Below are 14,136 nucleotides of genomic sequence, written 5' to 3'. Positions count from 1 at the left end.
AATAGACACTTCTATATAGACAAAGAACAGAACAGGAATTCATCATAATGGAGGTAAAAAGGGAAAAGAAACATATACAGTGAGGGAAAAAAGGGGGGGGGCGGTGGGGGGGATTCACGTTCAGCTCCGTTCCTTTGTTTGTTTGCCTTGGAGGAGCTGCGTTGGGTCCCCAAGTCGGCTCCGTGGCCGTACCTTGAGTTGGCTGTGTGGCCGTGACCGACTGACCGTCTCTTGTGTTGTCCTTGCGTTGGGTCCCCAAGTCGGCTCCGTGGCCATACCTTGAGTTGGCTGTGTGGCCGCGACCGTCTCTTGTGTTGTCCTTGCGTCCATGTTTGAGGGATTCAGATTTTACGGGGGCAGTTTCGAATTGCAGCCATCCGTATAGGTGCCCTTTGAGAGCGGTTTTGAATGAGTCAAGGGATTCGCATGTCTTAATGACTGTTGGTAGGGCGTTCCACATTTTGGTGGCATAGGAGCGAAAATAATTTAGTCCCTTGTTTGTGCCGAATCTGGGTTGTACATGGTTCGTTGCACTCCCTCTGGTGTTGTGGGTGTGGACCAGGCCCGGCGCCACGAGGGGTCAAAGGGGGTACTTGACCCCTTTTTTTTAATTATTTTTTATAATGTCAATAATAAAATATAAAACTACCTTTTGTGCTGGATTGGTTTTCTAGTGATATTTGGCAGTGATATTCACTAGCAGCACTGGTTATAACAACTCGAAACATGCTGCTACAAACAAAAACATGTATTGTACAGGCATGCAAGGAACATCTAACATGCGTCATGGCCATCTCCCATCTGGAAAGAACAAGAAGTACGACATTCTTGAGGCACAGGAATTTAACACATGTTAATTCGGATCAACTGAATGTATGTGTCTGACATATGATTGTCTGCCATTGGGGGGGAGGGGTGCTATTGATGCAGTGGATCAGAGAAAGTGGGCTGTGGACTATTGTGGGCGAGATAAATTGGGGTCGATTTTTGAACCCATGCAGTGCTCACACTATAGGAGCTGCACTTACTGGCTGTGCCACCAGGGCGACACCCAAGTCTTCATGATTTGACATTAAGATTCATGTCAAGTTCACTGGCTGCACACAAACAAAAATTCACTCATAAACCCTGGCTTCATTGGATTGGAGTTATATGATCATGGCTCCAAGGAGGCCTATTGTAGAGAGAGGCAGGCTGTCCTGTACACAGTAACTGGAAGGCTAGAGGTTTTATAACCCAAAAAACCCAGGTGTCCATCACCACCACCACATGTCCTGTCAGAATGTCCTTGGGCTAAAGATATTACCTGCTGCAGTTCTACAGGGTTTTGTTCTTTTAACCCACGTACTGTGTGTATATCTTGTCTATTCTTCACTGACCAGAGCCCCTCAGAGCTCCGGGCTTAAACCCAGTTAGACCTGAGGCCAATTCTAAAAAAATATTTATTTTTATTCCTAACAGTTTTCTGAAAACTATATGTTTCTATATCAGTGGTTCTCAAACTATTTAATGTGGTGCATGTGCATGTGCAATCCATTGTGAGCTTGTAGATTGGATATAATATTCTCTATTTATTCTCTGAGCACAGACTCAGTTCACTTAATGCGGTCTGCAGGTTAATATCAGAATACTGATATGTTATTGATTTCAGCTGTTACAATTCCAAACATGCAAACATGACCCACTTCAATTACTAGTAGCTTAATGACTATAGTACTAGCCTTTTTTATGTCCAATATTTGCATTTCAGTTCATAATCATAAAGTTAACATGACATATAAATGTATTTGAAATTAAATAAAAAATATTACTTTTCCGGATTTCAATTAAAAAATAGGTGAAAATAATTCAGGATTCCAATTTTAAAAATAGCAAAAAAGCAGATCTACAAGCTCAAAATGCATCGCACTGCGACACGTTTTGAGCTTGTAGATCAGCTACTTTTGACTATATGCATTGTGGCCCTCTGGAGTGAGTTTGAAATATAGTGGCCCTCTCCATCATCAAAGTTGCCCACCCCTGCCCTATCCAATGTTGTTTTGTAGCCTACTGTGATGTTGGCAAATGGCAATAATAGCACAGTAAAGATGATAATAATCTAATATGATGTGTGTAGTTCTTTATAGATCCAGCCTCTTCATTTTTATCTCAAAGTGCACCAGATTGAAGCATTTTTATCGCAAATGGGGTGCAAGCCCCCCCGGACCCCCCCTGTCGGGCCAGTGCTATCATTAGAATATTGTATATGACCAGCTGAGTCATGGAACTGACACTGCCTGCTTGATTTAGCAACACAATATGATTTTTTTTAAACTGTTTTGGTTTGTAGCAGCATGTTTAGAGTTGTTATAACCAGTGCTGCTAGTGAATAATATCACTAGAAAACCAATCCAGCACAAAAGGTAGTTTTATATTTTATTATTGACATTACAAAAATCTCAATTGACCCCTCAGTCATTTCATCCTGGCGCCGGGCCTGGTGTGGACTTCGTTAACATTAAGGAAGTATCTAGACAGGTACATGGTTATCTTGGTGGTGTATCGAATCTTGTGGACCAGACCCATTGCAAGATGCTGTACTCTGTCGTCGACCCTAAGCCATTCCAGCCTGTTGAAGTGGGCAGGGGTGAGGTGGGTTCGGGGGGCGAGGCCAAGTAGGAGCCTGACCAGTTTGTTTTGGGAAGTCTGGAGCCTAGTTTTAAGGAGGTGCATGCATAGTCAAAGAAACTTTGTACAAGGGCTCCTGTTAATAAGGTCTTCAAGGTGTTTTTGTTGACCAGTGAGGAGATCCTGTAAAGGAATCTTGTTCTTTGGTTGACCTTTTTGATTACGTTGGTGGCCATTTTATCACCGGAAAGATTAGCCTCCAGGATGGAACCTAGGTAGGTAATTTCATTTTTACGTGTGATAACATTGTCACCCACTCTAACCAAGAAGCCATTTGCCTTGCTGAGATTACTATTAGAGCCAAAGAGAATGGATTCAGTTTTTGTTTTACTGGCGACCGGATGGGTCCGTTAAAACGAACGGATTAAGGTTGGTGAGGGCCGAGGGGTCCGTTTTCCGTTAAAACGACCGGATTAAGGTTGGTGAGGGATGCGCAGTGCGCTGCTCCGTGCTTACGGTTATGGTTAGGTTAGGTTAGGGTTTGGCCCGGGGTTTGAGCCGAGGTAGGTTGTCGTTCGGGCTATGTCGGAAAGCATGCGCCCACACACCGCCCTACTAGTAGTAGCCGGCGCTGTAAAACAAGCGTCCCATCAGCGCCCATCGAAACCATAGATCGAAACCGAGTAAAAGGTAGTCCCGAAGCCGAAGTTGTCCGACGACATTTGCATCTCGTTTCATAGAAATAAAGTATTGATTGTATTACAAAAAGTTTGCGGTGTTAACACATTTTCTTTGAGGAGGGTTTTATAAATATAAAGTAAAAAAAAAATGGAATGGAAAGAAATGTGTGTATGAAACACTTTATAGTGAGAATAAAATAAACTCTGCCTACATTATCTCGGAACTGCATTCAACATCAACAGTAATTCACTCAGCTGATCTCAATGATGATTTCCTTTTTGACTATAGGGCCTATATAGTTGTGTATATTCTAGCTCTGGTCCATAGCTCTATTGCTTAGAGATATGTTCAACCAATCTGTGTAATTTTAAAGCAAACAACATTACATGGGCAAAAAAGGGAACATTTGCGCATTTCTGTATGTGAAGAAGGGGGAAAAGAAACGGTAGATGGCGCTGTGCTCCTATGATGTTGGTTTGCCATCGACCATTATGCTCGACTCAAACTCAAGGAAGTCTGGACCATCTGGAGTCTGGACTGTCTGGTTGCTACTTGCTGCTGACTGTGTCAGGTCAGGTGAGCTGTGCGGCGACTCACTGACAACATATCCGAGTGGGATTTTGGGATACTCTTATGGGGCAAAACTGCAGGTACTAATTTGAACATATGCCTACTTAGTTGACTTTATATTATCGTTTAAAAGAACAAAATAAACGAGTCGTTGGCGGCGGGATTCGTATTCTTTCTCTTTTGTTTATAGAACGTTATTACAACAACATCGGTGTACCGGCTCCTTCTCTTGAAAGGTGATTGACACACCAGTCCAGTGGCCAGTATGAAAAAGGAAAAACATGAAAATGGAGAACAAGATCTTCAAATAGTTTATAATAACAGTACAGCACGTTTTGCTATTTTGTTTGCTTGAATTTGATTAAATTGGACAGGTAGAGAAAAATGTTGCTTTGGAGGAATTTATACCACTCAACCCATGTTTTATCAAGCCTGGTTTTGTTTCATCATATAGTTCTCGTGGTACAACGTTAACCATGCCGTCCCCTGTCGATGTCATTGTGGTGGGAGCTGGCAGTCGTGGAGGGATCTACTCACATTTTGCATCCATCCACCCTCAACGAATGAAGGTTAGGATACAACAACATCACATATCATATCAAACAATATGAGAATGGGAAAACAGAGTTTTCGGGAATCCTTCACATGATGGATTTCTTTAAAAAAAAATCTGATCTGAAATCTGATCAGAGAAAACTTGCAATGGCACACCCATTTTTATTTTTTTTGTGGCTTTCGCTTTTATTTTATATTTTTTATGGAGGGACAGACAGTAGGCTGACAGGAAATGGGGAGAGAGATGGGGGATGACACGCAGTAAAGGCCGTCGGGATCAGGAGTCGAACCCACGGCACACTGCCAGGCTGGGCAGCCAAGGTGCCTGGACCGCTGAGCCACGGCCCAGGCCACTTCACCCATTTTCATTATCATATTAGTCCTCACACAATGACATTATGGCACAATTTCTGTCTACTCTGTCTCAGGTGAGCTGGGGACACGACACAGTCTACCAATGACATCATCAATGGGGATTCCAAGCTATAGAAACATGATGAATATTTGACAAACTGTATATTTCTATTTCAGTATTTCTCCAGTTAGAAGTTGAATGATATGGTTACTAAAGCTTACGCTGAGAGTGAAACATTGTACAACAGTGTTTGCCCTATAAAACTGATTTCATATTGAATTTTCCAAGCCATATTCTTAGCCGCGTTTTTAGCTCTTGTAAATTTATTTTCGTGCTCATTTCAGGTTGTTGGAGTTGCTGACCCCAGGGAGTTTGCTCGTAATCAACTTAAGCAGCTGCACAGAATAGCAGATGACAATATATTTGAAGGTGGGCTTTTTAAGATGAATGGTTTGGCCATTAATGGCAATGTATAAGTATTCTTCTCAGGGAAAAACAAAACACTGCCTCATGGTCAGTGTCTTTTACGAGATAGGATTCGTTTTAATATGGGGGTTTTACATATTGTAAGAGCAGGAGCCACTTTTGTTTCAATGGTGGATATTCCATTTTGAAATTAAATGCTTAAATTATTTTCTATTCCCTATTGAATTCCCAATCATTTTTTCTTAATTAGATTGGCACTGTTTAGTAGAGAGGGAAAAGTTTGCAGATGCTGTGTTGATTTGCACTCCTGACCGTCTCCACAAGGTAATAATCGTCACAAAATGATTTAATCTGCATCCTCAATTCTTAATTTCAAGTAATTCTCATTGTTGTATAGTTTATCTACAGTCCAATATTAATCTATTAATATATTAAACTATTCTTTCCCAGGAGCCTGCAGTGGCATTTGCAAAGAAGGGGTACAATGTTCTACTGGAAAAACCTATGGCAGTGAGTATTTTTTATGCATTCATTTTTCTTAAAGTCATCATTTCTTCATAGGCAGGTAATGGTGGGCGTGGCCAGACGATGGCATCACAAAGATCACGTCAAGTCCATTTTGGTTATATTTGTACACTCTTCAGAGTTTAACTAACTCAGCACTTTGATGCGTTGTTAGTTCACAGTTATAAGTTGCTCTGATAAAGAACAAGCCTAGATTGTTAATGTAATATCATTTTAAATTTAAGAACTTCCTCCATGAAACATTACATTTGTTTATAAAATAGAACTTGAGAGATAAGCTACTTCAGGAGTAGAGTTAAAAAGAAGTGGAGATTTTGCTAGTGTGGAGTTATAAATATGTTAATTTATTTGCTGTTGAAGAACTAGGAAGCGCTCCTTTCTAAGCGCTCCTTTCTAAACAACAACACTGTTGCGGAAAAAGTAATGTACGTTGTTGTCACTTTGCAATGGTCCGTGTAAAATATACATGGGCGAGATCAATGGTTAACTTGTAGTGTCCATCACAGAGAATATTTCAAACTCAAAATCAGACCATTCACCCAGTCAGACAGAGCAGATATTGTAGGTGCATATGAATGGCATACTGTACATATGATGTATGACACCAGTGAATAAAATATTGAATATCTAAAACAGCAATGTTTCCAATTGTGGGATGTGAGTTGTATAACGCTTCTACAATAAACTAGTATGTAATAGTTTAAATTAGAAAAATGTGTCAGGAAAACATGCACATATATTTAATATAATTTCAGACAACTGCCAAGGATTGTACTGAGATTGTGCAGGCTTGCACTCAGAGTGGTGTGATGCTAACCGTATGTCATGTGCTCCGATATGACCCGACCATCCACAAGATAAAAGTAAGTGGCAATATGTGCCTGGCATCTCATGTAAACATAATCCATTATTTACAGCTTTAGTGCATCTTTAAATTAAATTATGTTTTTCTTCACCATCATTACATAAAATGTAATTTGTAAAAATTGAATTAAAGTGAACTTACAGTATCTCTTAGGTATTGATAGATGCTGGAGCCATAGGAGATGTGATCCATATTCAGCACCTAGAGCCGGTAAGAAGGCACTATTGGAAATTAAGGAAATCATTATATTGTACATTTGAAGGTTCTCTTTATTAAAAAGAAATGCACAAAATGTACACAATGACCTGCACACCGTCTGCACATGCAATATGAACACTTTTATTATAATTTTATATTACATTATAAGTGGGAGTGAACTACAGTGACGTCACTCCAAATTTGGTGGCGTCAGTGTTGTCAGCGGTTTTCTACCAGGGAGGGGAGGGGTGGAGGGGGGCGGGGGCAGGCGCTCAGATCGGTGAATCTTATGATCTATTCTAACGCATTGATCCCTGCGGCACCCACCCCTCTATACCAGAAATCACGGTGGCTGGGTCAGGCTACAGCACTGATAGCAAAAATTAGCAAGGACACTTAACAATATCCATTATATCCAAATTAAGAATGAATTCTATCCTAAAGAGTGATGTCGATTAACAGACTTATCCTACTCAAATGTTCTTTATGCAGAAAACAATATAACATTGAAATACTATACACACTGCCATAGAACAAATAATAACCAAATAATAACCAGTAAGACGCCCTGAGGTTGCGTGCACGCATCCGCCTGGGTGACAGCAGACTGCTGCAGCATATGGAATGAATTATGTACTGGCCATATATGGAGCATGTCTTGAGTGTCTTCAGTGTACAGGGTTTACGTTAAATAATTTTGGTTGGATCTGCACTAATGCCGTATCTATATTATTATATAATATTATTATATCTATGAAATATAATATTATAGAAACCTCAACAAGGTAGAGAGTAATTAGTGCTAATTACTCTCTACCTTGTTGAGGTTTCTATAATATTATTATATTTCACTTTTCAACTGATCAGTAAAATTATTTTCTCCCTCCAGGTTGGATTCTACCATTTCGCCCATTCCTTTGTTCGTGGGAATTGGAGGAACGAAGCAGAGAGCTCTTTTGCTCTCTTGGCCAAATCCTGCCATGACATTGACCTGATACACCACTGGGCTGGTGGACGCAGGTAAACAACATAGTCAATGATCCACTCCAAGCTCATGGTTAATGGTAGAATAAGGTGTCCAAACACTTGTTATGTGACCGTGGCTGGTCACTCAGCACTGTTTGTTGTTCAAAATCCCTTACAAGAACTGTGAATACAAGGGTTAGAATGTTGACCTCTGTGTGGCCAGAACAAGACTACACGAAACATTACATACAGTATAACAACAAAGAAAACAAAAGATAACAGAACTGTTGTCCCGTCCTAGTATGTCCAGATAATACAATTAGTGCCAGGTAATAATACATTTCATTTACCAATACGTTGATATTATATATATATATATTGATAAGTGAGGGCATTTAGAGGAATATTGACATTTGTTCCACAAATACTACATACTGTAAAGTCATTTACAAGTTTCAAGTCATTTTTGGAATGAAACACGCTTTCTGATAGGCAAAGGATAGCCTAAGCCTTAGGCTATCCTTTGCCTATCAGAAAGTGTGTGTGCAGTGTGCTGCTTCATTGTGCCTTATTGCCTTAGGCCCTAAGGCAATAAGGCACAATGAAGCAGCAGTGTACTGTGTTAGGAGAGTAGATCGGTAGAAATGTCAATTTGGTCCAAAATTGCCATAAGCAATTATGCTATGAGGCTAACCACATATTGGCCAGTACTAAAGCAATTTTAAGACATAAGGCTGTTGTTGCATTCGTGTTGTGCGTTTATTGGGATTAATGATTAACTATATGCCACTTTTATTGGCAGGTGTGTTAAAGTGTCGTCATTTGGAGCTCTTAGTCACTTCAAAAAAGAAAACAAGGTGAGTACTAGGCTGTCCCCATAGAAAGAAATGATCTCTCCATTACAAAGTAGATGTATGATTACATCTAGTTTAATAAATGATGGCCTTATGCAAACTCGGGAGGAGGTGGTTATTATTTAAAAAATAAAAAATAATCTAATGCACAGTTGCACACTGTGCACACAGTGTGATCGATCTGTTCTCGGTCACAAAGACCGGTCACAAAGACCGGAAACTACTGAGTCTTCTTCAAGAGATGACCTAGAAATTAGCTACCTCGTCCATACTTTCCTTCTGTTTTGAAATTTTGGTTAATAGGGAAGTTTAATTCTACCAATGTGGGCGGATTTTGCCAATGTTTTTCAATGGAGCAGGTTTTTGTTTTAGCTGAAATCTGTGCCAAAAAACACTCCATTCTACTACTGTTCCCTTCATCTACTAACTACAGTATTGTTGCTCCTCTGGTTCCATCTAGTGGACATTGTGTAAATAATGTACAATACTTTGAAGCTTGAATGATTAATACTTGTGTTATTCTGTAATAGTGTATTAACTAACTAACTAAAAATCTGTACAAACTAATAATATAATTTCTGTAAAAGTCGATGAATTTGTTGTTTTATTATCCTGGTTTGTTCCAATCCATGCAGCATTGAAAGGAAGCTATGTGGCAATTTAAACACATAGCTTAACTTCACATCACTGTCACCATCATGTCAGCCAATAGGTGCAGGAGACCGCTGTTTGGAGTGTGCCGTAGAAAGAGACTGCCCATACTCTGCCCGGAAAATCTACTTAGACAGCGTAAAAAAGGTTATTATCACTTGCTTTTTATTGTCAACAATTACATTTAGTTAGTTGGTGGCCAAAAAAGAACTTGGCTAAAGTAAGTGTGTGTGTGTCTGTGTGTGTGTGTGTGTGTGTCTGTGTGTGTGTGTGTGTGTGTGTGTGTGTGTGTGCGTGTGCGTGCGTGCGTGCGTGCGTGTGTGCGTGCGTGCGTGCGTGTTTGTGTGTGTTTGTGTGTGTTTGTGTATATAAGGGTCATGTTGGTTGGCCAGTGTCAGTTATATGTCCCAGCTCAGTTCCGGACATCGAGTCAGTTACAGAGGCACTGAAAATTGGACCCTACGGCCGCTGTGTGTACGAGTGTGACAACGATGTTTGTACTAACCAGGTCTGACAATATCAAGTGGAAATCATTCAAGTGTCCATTGATGCATAAGTATATCCTGTGTGTAGAACTTAATAACTTGTTGGTTACTGTTTTACACTGTGTGTAGCATTAGAGTTTCCACCAGGCATGTTTTCATTTATGTTCTGCATGTCCAGGTTGTTAACATGGAGTTTGAAGGAGGCCTCACAGCTGCCTTTTCCATGGTGGCATTTACTGAGCAGATGTGCAAGCGAAAGACAGTCATCAGTGGCAGTAAGGTAAGGTTTTTGCTGACTGCAACGGAACAGAAAGGTTACAAACCCAAAACACGATGACGAGGGGCAGGCGATGCAAAGAGCAGAAGAAGTGAGAAGTGATTTTTTTAAGTGTATTGGAGAGAAATGCAGTGTCCAATATTTCTTTTCAAAATCTTTTTATTGTAATTTCAATAATATAAATCTTCAAAGATCTCAGGGCAGACAAATAATGAAAAAACTATGTTGTTGCACAAAACATGCCCCTCCAAGATAAAGGAAAAAGAAAAAAACATTTTCTCCCCTTCAATCCCAATTTAGTAAAGCCAATTCCCCAGCCTCTCTACGAGTACCGGTACTCCATCTCTGCTAACCCCCACAATAAGTCAATGGGAGGGTGAAGATAGCCTCGGATCTCCTTCGATACCCGGGCCGTCAAGCCACCATCTTCTTTCCACCTGACAGTGATGGGTCTCACTAGGGGGGCATAACGCATGTGGAGGTACTACACGCTATCCCCCCCACGTCCTCCCCCCCCGAACAGGCGCCCTAACCATTTGTGGGGATCATCAATGGAGCGACAAAGATAAGCCCTCCCCATTCAACTTCCCACCCGTGAACACGGCCAATTGTGTTCGTTGGAGCGCCATGAAGACTCCATGGTGGTGGGCAGGAACTTTAACCTGTGTCCAATATAACATGACACCTGGAGGACAGATACAGTATAGGCAAGCAGCAAGCAGGCAGAAATTTGAGTATTGGAATTTGGCATTTCATTCCAACCTGCTCGATTCCTCCGGACTCACATCTAATTCTCGCATCCTCGCTCAGAGGGGGGACTAAGGTGGGAGCAGAGGACGCAAGTATGGAAATTAGAGTATTGGAATATTATTATTATTATTATTATTATTATGTATGATCTACACTAGTAATCTCAAGTCTAGCTCCGTTTGGAACCTCATATCTATGCTTTAGCTCTGAGAAGAGGTTCCGTGGCAGCCTGGCAGGAGATCCCTGCACGGGTAGATCTGGGGTTGAGCTGTCCAAAAAAATGAACCCTTTTCGCGGTATAGTTTCCAAAAAGTAAAGGTATCAGAACCGAGATACAGAAGCTCTTCTCAGAGCTAAAGCATAGATATGCGGTTCCAAACGGAGCTATTGCAAGTCTAATGTCAAAAGTGTCCGACCGTCATTAATGATGTCAGTACTGTGTAGTCGGTCATCCCCATATTTGAGTAAGGCTTCAGCTCGATCCGACCACCATTGACTTCCATTATATAAAATGATATATTTAAAAATATATAAAACGTGGAAGCATGCACAAGGGATTTGGTGCTGATCTGCGCAGTGGCTTGCACAATTAGCCACAGACTCACAGACCTTCTAGATTCTAGAATATGGCTCAACATTGTGTACATAAAAAGACATGAGATCTGTTGATCATAATTATTCACACAGTAACAATTTTGCTGTTGCGTCATTGTCATGGAGGCCCCCACCACATACTTTGACGTAACAGCAACATGGCCACGTTGTGAATATGCTCAGTTGTTGACTTGTTTCAGATGATCAGTATTATATAACTGCTTGCACAACCTTCTGAATATAACCAACCAATGCTGGGTTGTCTTAGGGGGAGCTGTCATATGATGGCGATGAGATTCGCGTGTTTGACTTCCTGACCCAGAAAATCACCAAGCACACAGCGCCAAGCAATTCCCCTGCACACTCCATCATGAGCGGGCATGGTGGTGCTGACTACCACCTCATTGATGCCTTCATTTCTGCAGTGGCGGTGAGAAGTAATCCTTATATTGGGTTTGGTGGTATTTCTTCATTCAACTTAATCATAATATGTGATTCAGGATTCATGGGGTGTAGTAGTGCAGGTAAACTGTTGCCAACTAACCGTGTGTGTGTGTGTGTGTGTGTGTGTGTGTGTGTGTGTGTGTGTGTGTGTGTGTGTGTGTGTGTGTGTGTGTGTGTGTGTGTGTGTGTGTGTGTGTGTGTGTGTGTGTGTGTGTGTGTGTGTGTGTGTGTGTTTTGCGTGCGTGCGTGTGTGCGTGCGTGCGTGCGTGCGTGCGTGCGTGCGTAGACAAATGATCCATCCTTGATCCGTTCGGGCCCTGAAGAAACTCTGCTGAGTCACAAACTGGTGTTTGAAGCAGAGCAATCTCGACTGGAGGGCAGGGTGGTGTACTGTGGTGCCATTGACCAGAGCTAGGTGGTGCACTGTGGTGCCATTGACCAGAGCTAGGTGGTGCACTGTGGTGCCATTGACCAGAGCTACATGACAGAACAACACTGACAATTTAAAAGAAAGAATGCACCGCCGACAATAACAATTGGATAACTGCACAGGTGTAACAGATAATAATAATCTCAGGGATGTTAATTAATGTACTCTATGTGTGTATGAGAGAGCGCATTCATTCAATTGTAATTAGAGTGTACAGTAAATGTAATTTAAAATTAAAACTTTATAATTTGAAGGTAGGGTAAGTGGTACTTTTGAGTGAAAACAAAGTATTTTTTTAAAAGGTTAAATCACTATATTCTGGTAGTAATCATTGCTCTAGAGTGTTTGTTCAGTAACAGGGATCTCCCTGTCTCTCCAGCTCTTTAAAACAGAAAATATATCTTTTAGGTAGTTGACAAGATTTCAGCCAATTATCAGCTTAATTTGTATAGTGTTCCAGTTCCAAATTTGTCTGCTCATTTATTTGTGTCATCACTTACAATCTGTATCCTGACTGCATTATCTATCCTGATTGGATAAAAATTGGTATCCCGACCTGAAAATGCATTTTCTGTTTAATAAAAAGCTGGAGGGCCGTTTAACACTTATTTTAAGAAAGAAAATCACTTACTCTACATTTAAAATAAAATTAAAATGGTAAGTTGTAAAATGGAGAGGTGCTGATATAGGAGTGTGTTTTATCTAATGAAAGTAATCTAGACTGTTTACACTTCATAGCCTTATTTCCACAGTAAATCAGAGAGTCCATGTGGTTTTATGGACTGGCGGAAACAGATTAAACTTGTCCTGGTCCTGAGATGTTTCCAACCAATTTGTATGTTATACATTTGTTATCCACCTAGTGTTTGTAATTACAGATATTGACCACAAGGTGTCAGACATACAAAAAAAGAAAACATTGATGTGAAAATAATTGACAGACATTTTTGAAGAGTGAATGAGTATTGATTATTGGATAAAATTGCCTAAATTGAAGAAATTGATATTTATAATTGATAGACGAGGTCCCTGGTGCAAATAATATATAGCCTATAATTATCTATGCAATGCTTTTTGTGAATGATCCAAAGACTACAATAGAAACATCTGAAATAACTTGAATAACTATTATTATTCACCTGTTCTGAAATTATTACATGAGGTTGAGTTGGTCCAAAATCCTATTAAGTTCTCTTGTCAATATTTATTATTTTTGTTATTTCTTTTTATTCTGCTTTTTCCATCTTGTCTCTCTCTCACTATGACTATCAGAAATAAAGCAGAAATACAAAAACAAGGGGTCATTATCTCTGTAAGAGAAGGTGGAGAGAGTGATGTCTCTTAATCGCACAGAGACTTTCATCTGGCCTCAACGAAAAAGGTCATCACTGTCAGAAAAAAAACATTGGAATTGTGTTTTGTGGACATGAAACTTGAAAACAGTGAATAAGAAATAGAGGTTGATGAATTGAACAAGGTGGACCCTCTTGTAAACAAGTAATGCTTTATTGGGTCTTCCACTCACAGTTAACAGTCTTTGTATTGAGTTGTGCTTGAAATGTACTGTAATTCTGCAAACTGTTAATAAATATTTCAATCAATCAATCAATCAAAGCGCATCAGCAATGGGTTTTCTCAGTGGAGAAATCCAGTATACATATCAAAAGTAGGAATTGAAAAAAATCCCAAAAGGTAGCACATTCAAAATCAAAGTACTCAAGTTTACACACCAATAAATGAAGCACTTCAGCTTCATCAGAGCATTCTTGAAAATAGTAATTGCACACTGTACCACCACACACCACACAAAACAAACAAATCATTTAATATTATGTTAAGAATGTTTATAATTGTTTCATCTATAAGCTGACTAAAATTAACAACATGCCAGGCCTTTGTATAG

The 14,136-nt window shown here is 40.1% G+C and overlaps 1 protein-coding gene across 5 annotated transcripts; it reads left to right on the top strand.

Annotated features, from left to right (window-relative positions):
- The first annotated feature begins 3,762 nt into the window (after nucleotides 1–3,762).
- On the top strand, nucleotides 3,763–13,507 carry LOC306941723 (putative oxidoreductase YteT). Of its 5 annotated transcripts, none has more exons than XM_079527356.1 (16): nucleotides 3,860–3,938; nucleotides 4,049–4,094; nucleotides 4,313–4,427; nucleotides 5,113–5,197; nucleotides 5,445–5,518; nucleotides 5,645–5,704; nucleotides 6,475–6,582; nucleotides 6,738–6,794; nucleotides 7,672–7,802; nucleotides 8,551–8,605; nucleotides 9,308–9,400; nucleotides 9,627–9,761; nucleotides 9,917–10,018; nucleotides 11,628–11,789; nucleotides 12,090–12,185; nucleotides 12,252–13,507. In XM_079527356.1, the coding sequence occupies exons 3-16, from the start codon at nucleotides 4,335–4,337 to the stop codon at nucleotides 12,300–12,302; spliced, it is 1,302 nt and encodes a 433-aa protein (XP_079383482.1). In that variant the 5' UTR covers nucleotides 3,860–3,938; nucleotides 4,049–4,094; nucleotides 4,313–4,334; the 3' UTR covers nucleotides 12,303–13,507. The 5 variants fall into 5 exon arrangements, with proteins under 5 accessions (XP_079383484.1, XP_079383481.1, XP_079383482.1 ...); XM_079527359.1 differs by having other exon boundaries at nucleotides 3,862–3,938; nucleotides 4,376–4,427; XM_079527358.1 differs by lacking the exon at nucleotides 4,049–4,094 and having other exon boundaries at nucleotides 3,763–3,864.
- The last annotated feature ends 629 nt before the right edge of the window (nucleotides 13,508–14,136 follow it).

The sequence above is a fragment of the Electrona antarctica genome (genome assembly GCF_951216825.1).
Source record: "Electrona antarctica genome assembly, chromosome: 2".
Lineage (NCBI taxonomy): Eukaryota > Metazoa > Chordata > Actinopteri > Myctophiformes > Myctophidae > Electrona > Electrona antarctica.
This window is presented reverse-complemented; position numbering and strand designations above follow the sequence as displayed.